The 19331-nt window shown below is 35.9% G+C and overlaps 1 protein-coding gene across 13 annotated transcripts in view; it reads left to right on the top strand.

Annotated features, from left to right (window-relative positions):
• Positions 1-14112, top strand: part of HACE1 (HECT domain and ankyrin repeat containing E3 ubiquitin protein ligase 1) — a 111885-nt gene extending 97773 nt beyond the window's left edge. For all 13 annotated transcript variants that reach the window (XM_023543336.2, XM_023543321.2, XM_003404321.4 and 10 more), the window contains 5 exons: positions 4316-4447; positions 7666-7764; positions 8049-8119; positions 12745-12858; positions 13372-14112. In XM_023543336.2, the coding sequence (XP_023399104.1) occupies positions 4316-4447; positions 7666-7764; positions 8049-8119; positions 12745-12858; positions 13372-13474 (519 nt within the window). In that variant the 3' untranslated portion in view covers positions 13475-14112. The remainder of the gene's footprint in view (positions 1-4315; positions 4448-7665; positions 7765-8048; positions 8120-12744; positions 12859-13371) is intronic.
• Positions 14113-19331: the final 5219 nt, after the last annotated feature.

Raw genomic sequence — 19331 nt, 5'->3', positions numbered from 1 at the left:
CCCCAAAATTGTCCCCCTTTTTCCTTTCCATTCTGGGTTCTCCATGTCCATTCATCTAGTTTGCTTGTCCCTTCCTACCTTCTCGTCTTTGCTTTTGGGCACATGTTGCCCATTTGGTCTCATACACTGATTAAGAAGACCGTTCTGCACACTTGTTATTGTTTGTTTTATAGGCCTATCTAATCTTTGGCTGAAAGGTGGACTTCAGGAGTGGCTTCAGTTCTGAGTTAGCAGTCTGTCCGGGGGCCACAGTCTCAGGGGTTTGTCCAGTCTCTGTCAGACCAGTAAGCCTGGTCTTTTTTATGTGAATTTGAATTTTGTTCTACGTTTTTCTCCCTCTCTGTCTGGGACCCTCTATTGTGATCCCTGTCAGAGTGGTCAGTGATGGTAGCTGGGCACCATCTAGTTCTTCTGGGCTCAGGCTGGTGGAGGCTGTTGTATATGTGGTCTAGTAGTCTTTTGGACTAATACTTGTGTCTTTGGTTTTCTTCATCCTCCTTTGCTCTGAATGTGATGGAACCAATAGATGTATCTTAGATGGCCACTCACAAACTTTTAAGATCCCGGATGCTACTCATCAAAATAGGATTTAGAACTTTTTATGAACTTTGTTATGCCAGTTGACCTAGATGTCCCCCAAGACCATGGTCCCCAGCCCTCAGCCCCAGTGAGTCGGTCCCTCAAGGTATTTGGATATGTTTAGGAAACTTCTTTAACTTGGCATTGGTCAAGTTGGCTGACTTCCCCTATATTGTGTGTTCTCTTTCCTTTGACCAAAGTTAACATTTGCCTACTGTTTAGTGATTTCTCCTCCCTACACTCCCCCTTCCTCGTAACCATCAAAGATTTTTTTTTCTGTGTGTAAACCTTTTTTTGCATTTTTATAATACCCAGCCCAATAGTGGCCTCATATATTTGTCCTTTTGTGATTGACTTATTTCACTCAGCATAGTGTCCTCCAGATTCATCCTTGTTGTGAGATGTTTCACAGATTAATTCATCATTGTTCTTTATCGTTGTGTAGTATTCCGTTGTATGTCTGTACCATAATTTGTTTATCCATTAATCTGTTGATGAGCAGTTAGGTTGTTTCCATCTTTTTGCAATTGTTAATAATGCAACAATGAACATGGGTGTGCATATGTCTATTTTTGTGATGGCTCTTATTTCTCTAGGATATATTCCCAGGAGTGGGATTCCTGGGTCGTGTGGTATTTCTTTTTCTGTCTTTTTAAGGAGGTGCCGTATCCTTTTCCATAGTGATTGTATCATTTTACATTGCCACTAGCAGTGCATAAGAGTTCCAATCTCCTGCAACCTCTCTCACATTTGTTTCTGTTTTTTTGATTAATGCCAGTAATGTTGGAGTGAGGTGGTATCTCATTGTAGTTTTGATTTGCATTTCTTAAATGGCTAATCATCTTGAGCATTTCCTCATGTGTCTGTTAGCTGCCTGCATGTCTTCTTTGGTGAAGTACCTGTTTGTATCCTTTGTCCAGTTATTAACTGATTATTTGTCGTTTTGTTATTGAAGTGTTTTAGTATTCTGTAGATTTTACAGATTAGACCCTTGTCAGATATGTCATAGCCAAATTTTTTTTCTCAGTCTATAGATTCTCTTTTTACTTTTTTGCTGAAGTGTTTTGATGAGCATATGTGTTTAAATTTTAGGAGCTCGCAGTTATCTAGTTTCTCTTCTGGTGTTTGTGCATTGTTAATTATGGTTTGTTTTCTCTTTTGCCATGTATTAGCGCCCCTAGTGTTGTCTTGTTTTTTTTCCTTCCGTGATCTTTATCATTTTAGATATTATATTTAGGTCTTTGATCCATTTTAAGTTAGCTTTTGTGTATGGTAGGAGCTATGGGTCACGTTTCTATTCTTTTTTTTTTTTTTTACAGATGGCCATCCAGTTTTGCCAGCACCATTTGTTAAAAAGATTGTCTTTTTCGCATTTAGTGGACTTCGGTTCTGTGTCAAAGATTAGCTGGCTGTAGGTGGATGGATTTACATCTGGGTTCTCAATTGTGTTGCATCGATCTGTGTGTTTGTCATTGTAATTGTGTAACTCTTTATGCCAGTTTTTTGTGGACTTACTGTCATCTTCGTGTCCACCCTGTTTGCTTAAAGCCTGTAAGGTATTTGATGTAGTTATGCGAGGGGATAATGGTGTGAGTGAGTTACTTGGGCACTTTCATAGGCATAGAAATGAAGCTAGTGTATTTTTGCACAATGGGAACAATTGAAACATTAGTTCATAGTAATAATGGATGTTCATAGCCTATAATAATAGTGGATGTTCATAGTAATAATTGTATCATCAAGAAAATGTTATTTTGTGTTATTCTGTTTAGGTATGTGCTGTTTAAGAAGTCAGGGAGAAGTATAGCGACCTGTTTCTTTTATATATGCATGTATGTGTGTGTGATATTTCAGAAACACTTTAATTCAGATTTTTCTATTACTTATACACAGTTACCTTTCAGTTCTCTGGAAAACTCATTTTAATAAACAACTCTGGAGAGTTTGGCTAAACAATTCTGGAGGGTTTGGCTTGGATTTTATTATTTTATGCTGAAAAATAATTTAAACCAAGAGCCTTTCCCATTTAAATTACTTAATTCGTGGAGTCTGGAATCTGAAGGAGCTGATTTTCACAAGTTGATATCCAATAGCTATGGACTAGACTTACTAAAATAAATGGGGAAAATAATTAATATTAGAAGAAACAGAAGGGGAAGTGTGAAGAAAGATTAGTTGTAAAAATTAATTTTTCAAAACAGATTTTTTACTATTGTCATAAATGCAAAATATCAAATAATGAGATAGTTGATAAGTGAGGAGTAGGTGTAATTACCTGTATGTAATTTTTTTTTTTTTTTTAATTGTAGTAACTGATTAATTCCCGTATACTGGAGAAAAATTCTCAGGTAGTGGGAAGTAGGATTTGGGAGTGTGAGCAGAGAGAATAGCACCTTTGTCTGTGCCAGATTGTACAAGCAGCCATATGAGGTTTGGAGAGGGCAGTGGGGAATCTACTGTGGCAGTTCTGTAGCTCTGAGACGTACAGAGAATTCATAAAAAAAAAAAGCCAGCAGTTATATATAACTTGCTGGCTCAGTGCCTGTTTTTCTTTTGGGGGCGGGGGAGGGGAGGGGACACTGCGTCAGATTAGTGCCAAGAAATGATAAAGGAAAAGGGCTAAAACAGGCTTTCCTTCCTCTGTGTTTAGAGTATTCATCCCTGGGAAGTGAGAACTATATAAAGCATATGGCTTTTCATAAAGTTTTACTTAGAAGTAATTAAAAAATATATAAATAACAGCTGATACAGATATGATAATTCATCCTGGTCTGAGTCAAAGTATTTTTTTATTACCAGTTGAATTTTAAGAGACAATACTTTCTATGATGATGATACATTTTAAAATAAAATGTGTGCAAATAGCTTACCTTACTTAACTCAGAATTGAATTAGCTTTGTTTAAATGAGCCATTTCATCTAGCTCGAAGTATGTATTAGATGAGTTTGATGAATGTCCACATTCATTCATCAATTATTTGTTAAATAATTTCAAGGTGACAACTACTTTTTTAGGGGATGGGGTTATATATTGATAAACAAAATAAAGCCATTGCCTTCAGGAAGATTACATTCTAATGTGGCATTTCAGATAGACCAGGAGGAATAAAGATCCTGAGCTTGAACAAATTTGCATTTGAGGAATTACAAGAAGGCCAATGAAGCTAGAGTTGAATGAGTGAGCAAGGGAGAGTGAGTGGAAGTAAATGAGGTTAGGGAGAAAGGCTGAATTGCTTAGGGCCTTATAGAGTAGTTGAGCACTTTGGATTTTATTCTAGGTGTCATGGGAAGCCATTGTAGGGTTTTGAGCAGGAGTGTTAATGTGATCTGAATTATTAAAAAAAAAAAAAAAAACTCTTTGGCTATGATGGAGAAGAAGCAGTACAGAGGGAAAAATGGAAACAAGGACACCAGATACTAATACAGGTGAGAGAGGATGGTGGCTTGGGCCAGGGTGCTGGAAGTGGAGGTAGAGAGACAAGGTCAGATTGAGAAGTTTTTTAAACGTTAATCTGATAGCACCCACATAGGGGGTGTGAGAGAAATCATGAGGATTACTAGGAATTTGGGCTAAACAGCTTATTAGATGGTGGTTTACTGTTTTCTGAGATGTGCGAAAACTGAGGCCAAATAATTCTAAACATTACCTCTTAACTGAGAAATGAAGTTGCATCAGCATAATCTTAATTATGTGAAAAGTTTTTAAAGTCATCAGGAATTTTTGTTTTCTTTATAGGCAGAATACGTCCAGCTTGTTACTGAACTTCGAATGACAAGAGCCATTCAGCCTCAGATCAATGCTTTTTTACAGGGCTTTCATATGTTCATTCCACCTTCCCTCATACAGCTTTTTGATGAATATGAATTGGTAAGGAAAAATGTCTGTTTTTTTTGTTGTTACCAACACTTAGAACTTCAGTTGATGTGATTTAGAAATAAGTTTGGACTACTATGATGGAAGAAATAACGTATAATGAGACAGTATGATCTAATGTCCTTGTTTAGAGACTTGTTTTGAGAGTTATGGTTCTGCGTCTCTTAAGCTTAATAACCAGATAAGCAATTCCTTAATGTGAAATGGGGTGAAATGATGGTAAGCAAATGTATTTCTAATGTCTCTGCATGGGAGATGTTGAAGGCCAATTTTCCCGTAAGCAATAGTCACATTATTTCTGAATTTTTTATTTGGCCACGTGAGGTAAGAGATGCCAATACTAACATCTTGAACTTCTAGAAAGATGGATCAGTTAAGGTTTTTCTTGTGTTGTCTTTTCCACCTTATCTTACCATATTCATATTTATACTTTTATAGTTCTTCATTTCAGACCTATTTGGACTCTACTCTCTTTTCTGACCTCTGGGTCCTAATGAATGCTTTAATTTGCCTGTCTTTTGTTAAAGAGCTAACGGGATTTCTAATTTTATATGATTTATATCTACATTTTCCCCCATTTCCTTTTTCCTTTTATTTTTGGTAATATATTATTTTTAGACTCTTTGGCTTGTCCAAATTCTTAAGAAAAAACAATTATTTTAGAATATAGCTGCTTTCTTATTTAAAAAATAATAATTTGGAGTAGTAAATTCTGGATTAATAGGAAAATATCCTTTGGCTTTTATTCTGCCTTATAAAATTAGTTTTACCCCGTGTCTTTCATTTTAATATATGAATAAGTACGCCGATACTTACTTTTAATTTTGTATATACAGCAGTGTTTTCGATTTATGATTCATAGTGTATCTTAGTATCTACCATTCATCTGTCGGTTTGTTGTACTGTGGTCACTTGCATGTTGCTATGATGCTGGAAGCTATGCCATTGGTATTTCAAATACTAGCAGACTATTTCAATTATTTTGCCATATTTTTTAAATAAGTAAATTATTGATTGGGGCTTAAAATCTTTCATTATATGAACTTTTTATTGTGGAGGTCTCATTAAATCTCTTTATTTTCAGTCAATTTAATAACTTTTTTTTGCCCAGGTGTTAAATATGGGGTAAGATCTTTCTTGCTCTTCATAAAACATCATAACAAATAATAGGATATTCATGAATGCTTCAGATTCCTGAGAGAATATAGTATCAGTCATTTTTATTCATAGTTATGAACAATGAAAGCATACTGAACATTATTAAAGATTTATCATCAACCTAGAAGGGAGAAGGGTTAAACTCGTGAATTTAAGAATGAGTAAAATTTAGCCCCATTCCCTTTTACAGATATGTATCAGGGTGGTACCAGGTAACAGAATTCTCCCCAGATGGTTCAAATAAAGAACTTTAACAAAGGGACTGTTACAGAAGTGTGGGTGGTATTAAGAATAAACAAGGTATGATGAGGAATCCAGAGACTAGTGGAAAGCTTTACCACCTCTAGACGAAAAAGATAGGTGGAGGAATTACTGTTAGGAGCTCAGTGAGAGTCTGGACCACTGAAGAGAGGCCACCTGGTAGGTGCTAAATGGAGAAGACATGGCTTCAGCAAAGATATGGTCCTGAAGCTGGAATGAAACAAAGAATACCCTTGCCTCCAGACTCTTGCCTGTGTTTCCAAGGGGTGGAACCCAGCCTCATGCCAGCAGGCAAGGGAGCCAGTCTGTAGGGGTCATTCTTCTAGGGCGTAGAACAGTGCAAAGACAGGTGAAGAATGTATTTGAGGGTAGTAATGGTGACTAACCAGAACATTTTCATCTAATAAAAGTATTTTATAATGCTGTGATAAGGGGACTGAAGCCTACCCTACATCAGCAGTTGCCAACCTTTTTGGTTTTAGGACACCTTAAAAAAAAGAGCTTTTGTTTATGTGGGTTATGTAAATCAACATTTACTGCATTATAAATTATAAGAGATATTTGAAACATTAATTCATAGAAAACAACAATCAACCCATTACATGGTAACATAAATAACATTTTTTTTTAATGAAAAATGATGACATTTTCCAAAACAAAACAATAGTAGAGTGGCATTGTTTTACACTTTTGCAAATCTCTTTGATGTTTGGCATAATAGAAGGCAGCTAGACTGCTTCTGCGTATAGCCTCTTGTGATAGTTGTTTTGGCTGAAGTATATGAAGGAAGTCCAGCCTCCCACAGATAAGTTGGAAAGGGAGAACCTCATGAATACCCTGAAAAGGTCTCAGAGACCTCAAGGGGTTATTAGTGCCTTATATTAATCTTGTTCACAGTGTACTCTACACTAATTGGGTGTATGTTGTGAGTAGTTGCTGTAAGGAGGCATGGTTTTGAACCACATTGTATCTGCTTCCCTGTAATGATAAATCATACTCCTCAGGGTTGTCAGTGTTAACTAAGTGCAGGGCAATCATTGCCTCACCTGACCATGTAAGCACATCCAACTGTGAAATACAGACTGATTTCAGAAACTTGAACAAGCTCTTTTTATGTTCTCTGTTCCCTTGGAAAACTTGATGGTAGATACTTTTGCCATTCTTAATTTCATTTTTATTTGGTTGAGCATTTTGTTTGATAATCATCCTGGAAAAAAAGCAGGCTACCAAAAGGTATTAGGAAAATTAAATTCTTTCCCTCACATTTTGGAAAGCTGACCTACAAGAATCCAAATTATTCCAAAATAGAGTTCCTTGAAGACCTGAACAACTTCTTCTTTTTTTTTTAAATAACTATTATATTGCCTCCTTTTTAAAGGCTTCTTGGTAAACTTTCCTGTGCTTAACCTAGTGTTTATACAGGCCTTTGTTTTTACTTTCATGTTGAGAATAGCATCTTTATTTACAGAATTTAACAAATTTACAAAGAATCATAATCATAAACTAAATGTAACAATGTTCATGTAATGTTGAACATATAAACTATTGCACATAAACTACTATCTCATGTTATGTTTTAATTGTGTCAGTGTGGAGATACCTTCCAATATTTGAGATCATTAGTATCAAGAATTCTGTCCTCTGTAGTGCTCGTTATTGATGACATGCAGAAACTGTCACAAAAATAAATTAGTTTTACATGGGATTAGTTTCTAATTAAGACAAATTTACGATTTAAATGTAATAACTTTTCTTCCCAAAGATTAATGAAATATTTTTCTTCTTCCCCAAAGGAGTTACTGCTTTCTGGCATGCCAGAAATTGATGTGAGTGATTGGATAAAAAATACAGAATACACAAGTGGCTATGAAAGAGAAGATCCGGTTATTCAGGTAAAATCTCTCTAGAGCTTAGAATGAAGTTAAGTTTTGCCATTTAATTTTGTAAACTTTGCAGCACTATTGGATGAAAACCTACATTAATTAGCAAAGTATTTTTCCTAAATCTTCTTTTGGGAATATTGTACATGAAAGCTTTGTATGAAATCATTTTTGATAAATGAGTTTCATAGAATAAAATATGCCTTATGAATATTGTGTATTTCTCTCATATTAAGAAGCCTACAATTGCTCTGAAATATTAGCTAAGGAGTTTTTTTGTTTTGTTTTTTGGTTAGTGGTTCTGGGAAGTTGTGGAAGATATCACTCAAGAGGAGAGAGTTCTTCTCTTGCAGTTTGTTACTGGCAGGTAAGCATTTTTTGATAATGTGAAAAGGACTTAATGTATTCCATCTCTAGTGGCTTAGAGATAAACAACCAAAATGAAGAATTATTAGTATAAATTGTCAGCATCTTGCCTCCCTTTCCAATAGTTTAGGTGTTGAAAAAGATTTGTTTGGATATTAGATTCCTAGGGCTGCTGTAACAAAGTACCACAAGCTGGATGGTACTCACAGTTGTGGAGAACTCCAAAATCAGTGTGTCACAGGGCCATGCTTCCTCAGAAAGTTCTAGGGAAGAAGCCCTCCCTTGTCTTTTTCTAGCTTCTGCTGGTTGCTGGCAGTCCTTGGTGCATCATCTCAGTCTCTGCCTCAGTCATCACATGGCATTCTCCCTGTGTCTCCTCTGTGTCTATGAATCTCTGTCTCCTTGAAGAATACCAGCTATTGGATTTAGGGTTTACTGTAATCTGGCATGATCTTATCTTAATGTTATTACATCTGGAAAGACTCTGTTTCCAGATAAGATCACATTCTCAGGTACTGGGGGTAGGAGCTCAACATATCTTTTTGTGGGGCACAATTGAACCCACAACAAGTATTAAAGAGAAAGCATACATAGTAGTGCTCAATAAATGTATACTTAATGTATAAAAGAATAAACAGTTCCACTCAGTGTTATCAGCATGTTTATTCTGTGATTTGGCAATCTTAATTCTGTAGTTAAGTCAATGATAGTACTCAAATTTTTAATATTTGTATGGGTGGTGCAAAGGTTAAGTGCACAACTACTGGCTGAAAGGTTGGTGGTTCGAACCCATCCAGCCACTTCATGGGAGAAAGACTTGATAGTCTGCTCCCATAAAAATTACAGCCTAGAAAACCCTATAGGAAAGATCTACTCTGTCACATGGGGTTGCAATGAATCAAAAATTGACTCAGTGGTGCATAACAACAAAATCTTCCATTGAAAAAGCCATAGTTGGCACAAACAATCTGTGCTCGACTACTAACCTAAAGGCTGACGGGTCAAACTCGTCCAGTGGTGCTGTGGAAGAAAGGCCTGGTGATACGCTTCTGTAAAGATTATAGCCAAGAAAACTGTATGGAGTGCAGTTCTACTCTGAAATGCGTGGGAACACTGTGAGCGGGAGTCAACTTGACGGCAGTGTGTTTATTTTTTGTTTTTTTTTTTAGTTTATCTAATCATCTATTGCAGAACTTTTCTGTCTATGAATAGTGCTGCACAAGCAAGGAATTCTTATGTTTGTAATCTTGTTGTCCAGTGTGATTATTTACATACAATAAATTCGAAAAACAGAAAAATTTTAATATAAGAGTCTACAGATTTTACCGCCTCGATATATATTGTTCATTTATCGTCCAGAAAAGTATTAGTATTCAGTATCAGCTATCAGCAGGGAATGGGAGGGCCCATTCCCCTTATTCTGTCAGTACAGAATGTAATTGTTTCTATTTTCATTTGATTTGTTGTCACGTATGTAATTTTTGTTTGTGAATTGTCTTGTTTTCCTTTGCACGTTATTTTTCAGTCTTTTTAAAAATTCTATTTTATGTATTCTTTAACTTAAAAGAATTAATATTAAGCTCTGCAAATATTTTCCAGTTTATCATTTGCCTTTTAAGTTAAATATACAAATTTCCATGTAATTTAAATTATACCATGGATTTTTAAAAGTATTATATTGCCAAATGGTTTTGTCGTTATTTTCCTTTTGGTTTTTATAAATCTTTCCTTACTCCCAAGATTTTATATGTGTGTTCATCAACATCCTTTTCTGTAAGTTTTTATAGTTTCTCTTTTCACATGCCAAGTTTTAAGCCATCTGGACTGTATTTTGCTCTATGATGTAATAGGTTGGGCTCTAACTTTGATACTTTTAAATGGTATATGCCTCAATACCATATAATGAATTATTCTGTTCCCGCCATGATTTGATCACTATGAGTCTTTAATATACAGAAAGTAATTGCTCAAGTTCTTTGGTACTAAAAACATCTGTTACATTGCTGTTTTGTGGAGTAAAAATACTCTTGGTTTAGTAATACATAGTACCCTACCCATGTAAATAGTATAACCGTTGTTAGCCAGGCTGAAAAGAACTGCACCATTTATTATTGAACTGGTCATGAAGTCTGGCTCATGAATCCATTTGAAGTGAGGTGAAGGATATGGGTAGAAGCTGAGGGGAAGTGTCATAGAACTAAAGCTTCACATTCCGGCTGAAGAATATACTTTTCAGCAATTAGTCTAACTACAATCCTTTGTTTTGAGTTCAAACTGAGTAAGACTTGAGTTCTTTCGAACCTTAACTTTCCTTCTATATCAGACTGTCCCAGGCCCACTTCTAACTTCATTAGTACAGGCATAGTATTTACCACTTTAAGCAAAAATTATCTATATTTTTAGCAATATTTTGAAATATTTTATCTATTTGCTTCTAAATAGACACTGAAAAAATCTTTATGTCTTACAGTGCAAACTTACTGAAAAATCAAATGTGTTTGAACTGTAGAACCCAGAGTTAGCACAGAAAGTAATTTTTGAATATTTCTATGGTGGTGACATTAATGTTCTATTGGTCTGTAAGAATATGTGTCTTACTCTTGTGTTTCATTATCCCTTATGAATAATGAAAATATGATTTGATGTCCTGTATAAAATAGTAGTGTCATTTTTTGTTAACTGTAATTTTACACTGTATAATCCAAGAGTGCCATAATATTCAAGCAAAGATCAGCTTGTTTATTTTTCTCATACATGCTGTACATGGTTAGTTGTAAACTTAGCATAAGGAAACTATTATTTAAGGATGGGTCCCAGCCATATTTGTTCATAGTTAAGAAGGATACAAATGAAGTTTAAGGGATGGTTGGTTAATATTGGTGGAGTTTCTGGGTGGTGCACATGGTTTAGTGCTCAGCTACTAACCAAGAGGTTGGCAGTTCAAACCCATCCAGAGGTACCTCAGAAGAAAGGCCTGGTGATCTACTTCCAAAGAAGGTCACAGCTTTGAAAACCCTGTAGAGCACATTTCTACTCTGACACACACAGAGGCACCGTGAGTCAGAGTTGACGTGATGGCAACTGGTTTTTTGGTGAATATTGACTTATAGAATAATTTCAATTTAGATGTTCAAAATTGAAGGATTTTCTGATTTATTAGGAGCCCTGGTGGCACAGTAGGTAAGAGCTCGACTCCTGACCATAAGGGCAGCAGTTTTAATCCACCAACCGTTCCTTGAAAACCCTATGGGGCAGTTCTCCTCTGTCCTATAGGATCACTCTGAGTTGGAATTGACTCGACAGCAATGGGTTGTTAATTTTTTAGGCACAAGTTACTATACACAAATTAACTAATGTTGATTAGCCAGTATTTCTTTAGATAAATCTCTTGCTCTGAATAGAAATTGCTCATGCATTAGTGTTCTATTAGCAAGATTTAGGCATACTCTTAATATTCACTTGGATTACTAAGGTAAGCCCAGTAATTTTATTCCTAAAGCATCAAAAAGCAACCAAATTACTTCCCAGCTCAAAATGAAAACTGCTATTTTTAGAAATTTATATTGGATTGTTGAATTTTTTTTTCCCCTTGTGAATATATACTAATTGGAATCAACTTGATGGCAGTGGGTTTTGGTGATTATATACATATCGTCTGTATACATTTCAAACAGAAAATCCTGTTCCATTTTTCACCGTTTTTAAGACATGAACTGAAATGTGCTTTAAACCATCAATCGTATGTTAGAAACATTTTTAATATTGATCAGACTTCTGACTTTGGGCATGCATTTAATACCTGTTTATTAAATGTCTGTCATTCTAATTCATCTGGAAATCACAGGCTCTCATTTTAAAAGCAATAGTTTTTTCAAGGATCAATTCGTTTGATCATGATATATAGAAAGGCCACATATATTTATATGTATATATGTGAGGGAGCCCCGGAGGTCAGCAGTTCAAATCCATCATCTGCTCCTTGGAAACCCTATGGGGTCGTTCTGCTTTGTCCTATAGGGTCACTATGAGTTGGAATCGACTCGACAACAATGGGTGTGTGTGTATGTGTTTATATAGTTGTCGTCAAGTTGATTCCCACTCATGGCAACTCCATGTATGCAGAATTGAATTATTCCATAGGGTTTTCAAGGCTGTGACCTTTCAGAAGCAGATTGCCAGACCTGTCTTTATATATATATGTGTGTGTGTGTGTGTGTGTGCGTGCGTGTGTTCGTGTGTATATATGTATATGTGTATATATGTGTGTATATATATGAATGACATGCCAGGGCCCTCAAGTTAGTACCACTTTAGTAGGGACACATGAAAGCAAATAATTTTAAAGGCAGCAAGATAAATACAATAGTAGAGATACGTATGTACTGTGACCAGTTTGAAAGCATGGTATGACTTATAGAAATGTGGAGGGGGATGTCTCATGAAGTTTGCTGACTGGCTACCGAGCAGGCTTTTACAGGTTTTGATCATGAGCCTGAGTTTTACAATTCAAAAATGTCATATTGTTAGTGTTCCAGAGTTGAATAGATTCTTACTCATAGAACCTGAACTATATCTAGCACAAAGATTTTCCTTTTATGATACAACTTACCAAGGTGATGAACTCAGTTCCAGGGTCCCGCATGGTGGATTCGCTAACATCATGGGTGGAAGTGGATTGCAGAACTTTACGATTGCTGCTGTACCGTACACTCCAAATCTTCTCCCGACTTCAAGCACGTGGTAAGTTAAATTGATTGATTTAAATGCATTAAGCATGTTTTTTATTAGTTTTGAATTATTAGTATTCTAACTTCTATATTGCAGCATTCAGAGGAAAACAACTGTTATCTGCATTCAGGATTTGGGATCACTCATAAATAATAGCTTTGTTGTTCCTTTCTCTCCTTATTTTTGGTGGGGAAGATGTTTTGGGGAAATCCTAACTACCTGTAATTTATTTGATTATATTTCAAGTATTACTGATGTTACTAAATTGTCTTATTGCTTATTTATTTTTAGCTGAAAGGAATTTATTTTCTTCTGCTACATTTGCATTCTAAAGGAAACTGCAGTGCTGCACCAGGGTCTTGTTTTTTTCTTCTTTTTAAATACAGCTTCGAGGTTTTCCAATTTGAATGCAAATTTGAGAGGGTAGTTTTACGTTAATTATTGAGTAGGGTGTTTACTGCTGGACAAAACAATCACACAATTCATAAATTTCCTATTTAATGGTGGTATATTTTTCTTTTAAAGCATCAACATGCTCAAGTTACCTGAATACCCAAGTAAAGAAATACTGAAGGACAGACTTCTCGTGGCACTACATTGTGGCAGCTATGGTTACACAATGGCGTGATGAAGTCTGGAAAACTCATCTCACTACTGATGCGCAATTCACAGAGGCAGAAATAATTTAGGGAATTGTCAACAGAAAGCAGCCTAAATGCAGCTCATAGGCAGGGCTGATGTTTAAAATTCATAAAGGATCAGGTTTTTTTTTTTTTCCTTTCTCTCTCTTCCTTTTATGTTTTCTCAGTTTGTGATACAATTAGAAAAAATGAAATCACAGACTTTATTAAAAAAAAGATAATTAAAAGTGGTAGAAACTGTCCTTTTTCATATTTTCTTAGTTTTATTCAAGATTGTGTTATGGTAAAATCTCATTCTACATTCCACTACTGCTTTGTAACTGTCTTGTTAAAAGGGTGTTTTCTCCTTACTTTCCTTTATATTAAATGGTATGAGAACATCCAGCCTTGTATATTCTATTGCATGTAAAGTGCCGTTTATATTTTGGAAAACTATTGTATAGAATGGATTGATTTAGGTTGTGTATAAAGCCACAAATATGTATTTTCCCACATTGTATCTATATTGCGATGATGTTTTTTAGCATTTTAATACACAGTGTAAAGTTTAGACCACTGTGAGTGACTAACAGCTGAGAAAAGGACATCTAATTTATATATTAAAGCTTACACTGTATTGTCTGAATTATTTGCATCCTTTAATGGACTGTTCTCCATATGTATATATTGTGGTCACAAAGTTTTTCTTATGCCTTATTTTAATTTATATTTAAGGTAAAATTAAAACCAAATATTTTACCATAGCTGTTTTCATTAGTTTACTTTACTCGTGAGCTCCAAGGCCACATTTGAGGAAGGAATTTGACTCTAATTTAAATATGTAATTTCTTATTAAACTAGCTTTTTATGATTAAAATGTTTAATTCAAGTGGTATATGCCTAATACAAAGCATTGGGTTTTGGGTTTTTTTTTTTAACTTTTAGGTGGTCTAATCAGTTTTCTTTTGAAAAATCACAATTGTGTAGCTACGTATATGTTTTTAAAGGGATGTAGGAACACTCATACGTGTAGAAATTTTAACAGAGGGATTTGTAATCTTTAACATATTGCCCCTGGAAACTAAAAATAAAACATTCATTTTATTGCAGGAACAGTGACTTATATGCAGATTTTCTCATGAGCAGCCAGTATATATTTGTTAGTGATATTTAATTGAGAGATATATTAAATAAGGAGAACTTTCTTGGACACCAACTGGAATAACAACTCAGAAGATAAGAATCCACACAAAGCTGGTTCCTATGAGGTGGAGGTCCAGTATACCCCTATTCTCCAACTTCTCCACCATTGCTGACACCAGCTTTTCGCCCCACACACTCTTTCTCTATTGGGTTCGATAATTCATTGCAAGAGTTACAGAGAGCCCACAGAAACACCATATCTGCAATAACGGCTTTAATATAACAGAAAAATATAAACAGAAACAAAGATGCATAGGGTGAAGTTCAGGAGGGATTCCAGCATGGGGCCTCAGCCTCTCAAGGTGGCCCGCTTACATCTAAAAAGGTACCAGCTTACCCTTCCTGAAAATTGATGTTCATTCTCACCCTTCAGGAAACTTTGAAACAGGAAACTCCATGATGTCACTTAACCAGGCTCAGCAATTGCCCGGTCCTCTCTCAGCCGGTTCCCGTCTCTTCCTGGTCAGCTCCAGGACAACTCGCATACAGTCCTTGCTCTGTGGGTGGTCCCCTGCTCAGGGTGCCCCAGCTCTCAGAGAGTTACAGCTCTTGGCCAGGGTTTGGCCATTATACTTTGCTGCCACTGTTTGGGTCTGCTTGTCTTGGGTCTTCTGGTACCATTAGTAGTCATTGCCTCTGTTGTTGGTGCAGGTTTACGCAGTCTGAGAGGGTCATAGCACAGGGCCCTTATGTCCAAAGGATGCACCCCTCCCCTGGCTCTCCACAATCAGGAGGCCCATCTGAGCCTCCATATTCTAGGGTTTTTATAGGTCATGGGGCTAGCTGCTGAGCCAACCCAGATAAAGGTTAATTACCAGGTGGGCCACCCACAATCCAGACAATCCAGGACCAGGTAAAAGTCAGCCTGGTGGGCCTGAGAAACCAGGACCAAAAGGTCAAATTGCTTTTTGGAATTGATTCCACACTGCACACATATACACTAAAAGCTTTACTAAGTTGTAAAGCTTCCCTAATAAATCTGTGATCTTTTTTTTTTTAAGACACTATCTGAACATAATGCATGAAAAATTAGGAATTCTCTAAAAATTTATTTCTAAAATTAAGACTCAAATTGCTTTATTTACAATAAATGAAGCTAATGATTTTAAAAATACTGATTATTTGAAATTTAAAGAGGCCATTGCCTTCTGAGTTTATAAATAGATAACTGAGTTAATATTACATGGCTTAGAATTTTGATGTTTACAAACATCTACACCTACTCCTCACTTATCAACTATCTTATTAGCCAACATTTCACGTTTACGACAATAAAAAATCTCCCTGTGCATTATCAATGTATGTCTGGCAGTAATGAACACCGAGGTGCGAGGTGAGAGTAATGCTGGCTATGATGGTTATGGTCATGTGTCACATTGGCTGGGCCATGATTCTCAGTGGTTTGGCAGTTATATAATGATGTAATTTGGCAGTTACATGATGTTAGTCATCCTCCATTTTTGCCTAATGCTGATTTTCTCATAATGACCTGGTTTTTGGAACCTAACCATGTCCATAAGTGAGAGTGGGTATATTTATATTTATAATCATGCAATGCATAGGCTTCCTTAAATTTGTCCTTTTTACAAATATTTATGTAGAAGAGATAATAAAAATTCAAATATCTCATGGTGTTTTAATTATGAATTTGAATGCATTTTATACAGATCTGGCAATTTCAGAGTTCTTTCAAGTTGTCTTTAAGTGATATTAATATAAAAAGACTTTGTATGGATTAAAAATAATATTTAAAGTAGAAACAGCAAGTCTTTAAGTTTATAACTATTCCTACAATTTTTTCGGTAACTAGAATGATATATTGAATACAAGGTAGTATAGAAAAATTGTTAGAAAGATGTTCTTCCCCTTTGGGTAAAAAAAGATTACACTAATAGGAAAATGACTCAACTCATAAAAGCCTGTTGGTAGTTCCACATAGGGAAAGAAACAGTCTAAAATAATAAAAATATAAGGTGAGGGAGCATATTGTAGGAAACTGATTAATGAAAACATCTGGGGCATGAGTACGTTAGTTATTCACATAAGTTTGAGGGGATAGTGACCACATACTTAAATCCATCTTCTAATTAATCCTAAAACAAAATAAGGAAATCCAGCTATGAAACGATCTGTTGAAAGCAGCCCCTACTGCTGTGACAGACTTTGTTGGAGGAGGGGGGAATGAAAGCTTTAAAGCATAGGCCACTAGTTGGAAGCCTAGGAGATGGTTCCTACTCACATGTGTGTTTTGTCATGTCAACTTAAAAATTTTGAATGAGTTGTCAACGTTAAAAAATCTGGAGATGAAGAAGTCCAAGTTTTTGGCTTTTGAATCAGGCATTTCAATAACATTAGGTGCATATTCCTAAAAGGCATTATCAGCAGGTTGGAATTGAGTAGAAACTATTTCCTTGAATGATTGCGCATATGCTCTCAGTTTGCCATTTTCTTACCCCAGTCTGCTGGAGTTTGCAAGTCCTCTTTCAAAGAAGCTATGTGGGTCAGTAATCTCTGTGAATCTAAGAATGATCAGTAGTTGGAAAATGTGGCCTTGGTGGTAGAAATGATGCTGGAGATTGCATCATAGAATTTTGGAAGACCAACAGCATATTCATTGGAAATTCCTTTTTTCCAACAACATAAACAGTGACTATACACATGGACCTCACCAGATCAAATACACAGGAATCAAATCAACTATATCTTTGACAAGAGACAATGGAGAAGCTCAATGTTATCAGTCAGAAGAAAGCCAGGGGCCGACTGTGGAAAGGACCATCAACATGCAAGTTCAAGTTGAAGCTGAAGAAAATTCAACAAGTCAAAATACAACCTTGAGTGTATCCCACCTGAATTTAGAGACTATCTGAAGAATAGATTTGAAGCACTGAACACTAATGTTGGAAGACCAGACAAGTGGAATGACATCAAGGACATCATACATGAAGAAAGCATAAAGTTATTAAAAAGACAGGGTAAGTAAAGAAAACACCAGAATGCACGTCAAAAGGAACTCTGAAACTTGAATGTAGAGTAGCTAGAGCAAATGGAATAAAAGATGAAGTAAAAGAGCTGAATTTCAAAGGGCAGCTTGATAAAGTTTTAAAATGAAATATGCAAAGACCTGGAGTTAGAAAACTAAAAAGGAAGAACACCCTTGGCATTTCTCAAGAACTGAATAAAAAATTCAAGGTTTGAGTTGCAATATTGAAGAATTCAATGGTTAAAATATTAAATGATACAGAAAGCATCAAATGAAGGAAGAAATACACAGAGTTGCTGTACCAAAAAGAATTGGTCGACAGCCATTTGAGAAGGTAGCATATGATCAAGAACAGATGGAAGAACTGATGGTACTGAGGGAAGAAGCCCAAGCTAAAACTGAAGGCATTGGGGAGAACAAGGCTCCAGAAACCGACAGAATACCAATTGCGATGTTTCAACAAACGTATGCAATACTGGAAGTACTCACTTTTCTACGCCAAGAAATTTGGAAGAAAGATACCTGGCCAACCAACTGGAAGAGATCCAGATACGTGCCCATTCCAAAGAAAGGTGATCCAACAGAATGGGGGAATTATCGAACAATATCAATATCACACACAAGTAAAATTTTGCCAAAGATAATTCAGAAGTGGCTGCAGCATATATCAACAGGGAACTGTCAGAAACTGAAGCCAGATTCAGAAGAGGACTCATTTTGAGTTCTGCCACATCAGCAAATGAAGGCTTGAAAACTTGACTCCATCTACGTCGTTAAGGTCAACTCTACTTTGAGGCAGCAGCTCTTCCCCAGTTGTATTTTGAGTGCCTTCAAACCTGAGGAGCTCATCTTCTGCCACTCCATCAGACAATGTTCTGCTGCTATTCATAAGGTTTTCACTGACCATTTCCTTCAGAAGTAGACTGCCAAGTCCTCCTTTCTAGCCTGTCTTGGTCCAGGAACCTATCCACGAAGGGTGACCCTGCTGGTATTTGAAATACCAGTGGCAAATCTTCCAGTATCACAGCAACATGCAAGCCCCGACAGTACGACAGACCTCACAGACACATGGACTCAAGCATAACAATGATTGTGAGGATGGCGCAAGACTGGGTAGTGATCGGAAGCGACTCAATGGCAGCTAACAACATCTGTTTCTATGTATATTAAAAGTAACATCTAGTATTTTTAATCCTGAGAAGCACGTGTTAATATGAGATTGAATCTTTAAAATGCCGTAATAGTCATAAGCAATATTTTCATAATTGCAAAACTTATAATTTTATAATGTGGTTAATTTAAAATCTCCCAATTAAACTTTTGCAAAGTCAAGGAAGGAAATGCACCCTTGCCCATAAAGCTGTCTTTCCATATTGCCTGATATTTAGCACTGATTTTAGTTCCTAAGAATTCTACCAATTAGAGATTTATTTGAATTAACATTTCTTTTCCTAAATTTTCTTTTTTTTTTTAATTTCAAAAATGGTACTTGTTTGATATGGAAAAATCTGGAAAGTATAGATTAATGTACCAACTGGGAAAAAAAGCAATAAATTATAATCCTACCACAGGACAATTACATTGTATTTCCTTTTAGTCTTTCTCAATGCAGTTTTTTAAACTGTTGAGATCATAAAGCACATTTCATTTAGTATTTTCATTTAGCATTATATTCTAAG

The sequence above is a fragment of the Loxodonta africana genome, chromosome 1 (genome assembly GCF_030014295.1).
Source record: "Loxodonta africana isolate mLoxAfr1 chromosome 1, mLoxAfr1.hap2, whole genome shotgun sequence".
NCBI lineage: Eukaryota > Metazoa > Chordata > Mammalia > Proboscidea > Elephantidae > Loxodonta > Loxodonta africana.
The sequence above is the reverse complement of the archived record's forward strand: the minus strand, read 5'-3'. Positions and strand labels throughout refer to the sequence as shown.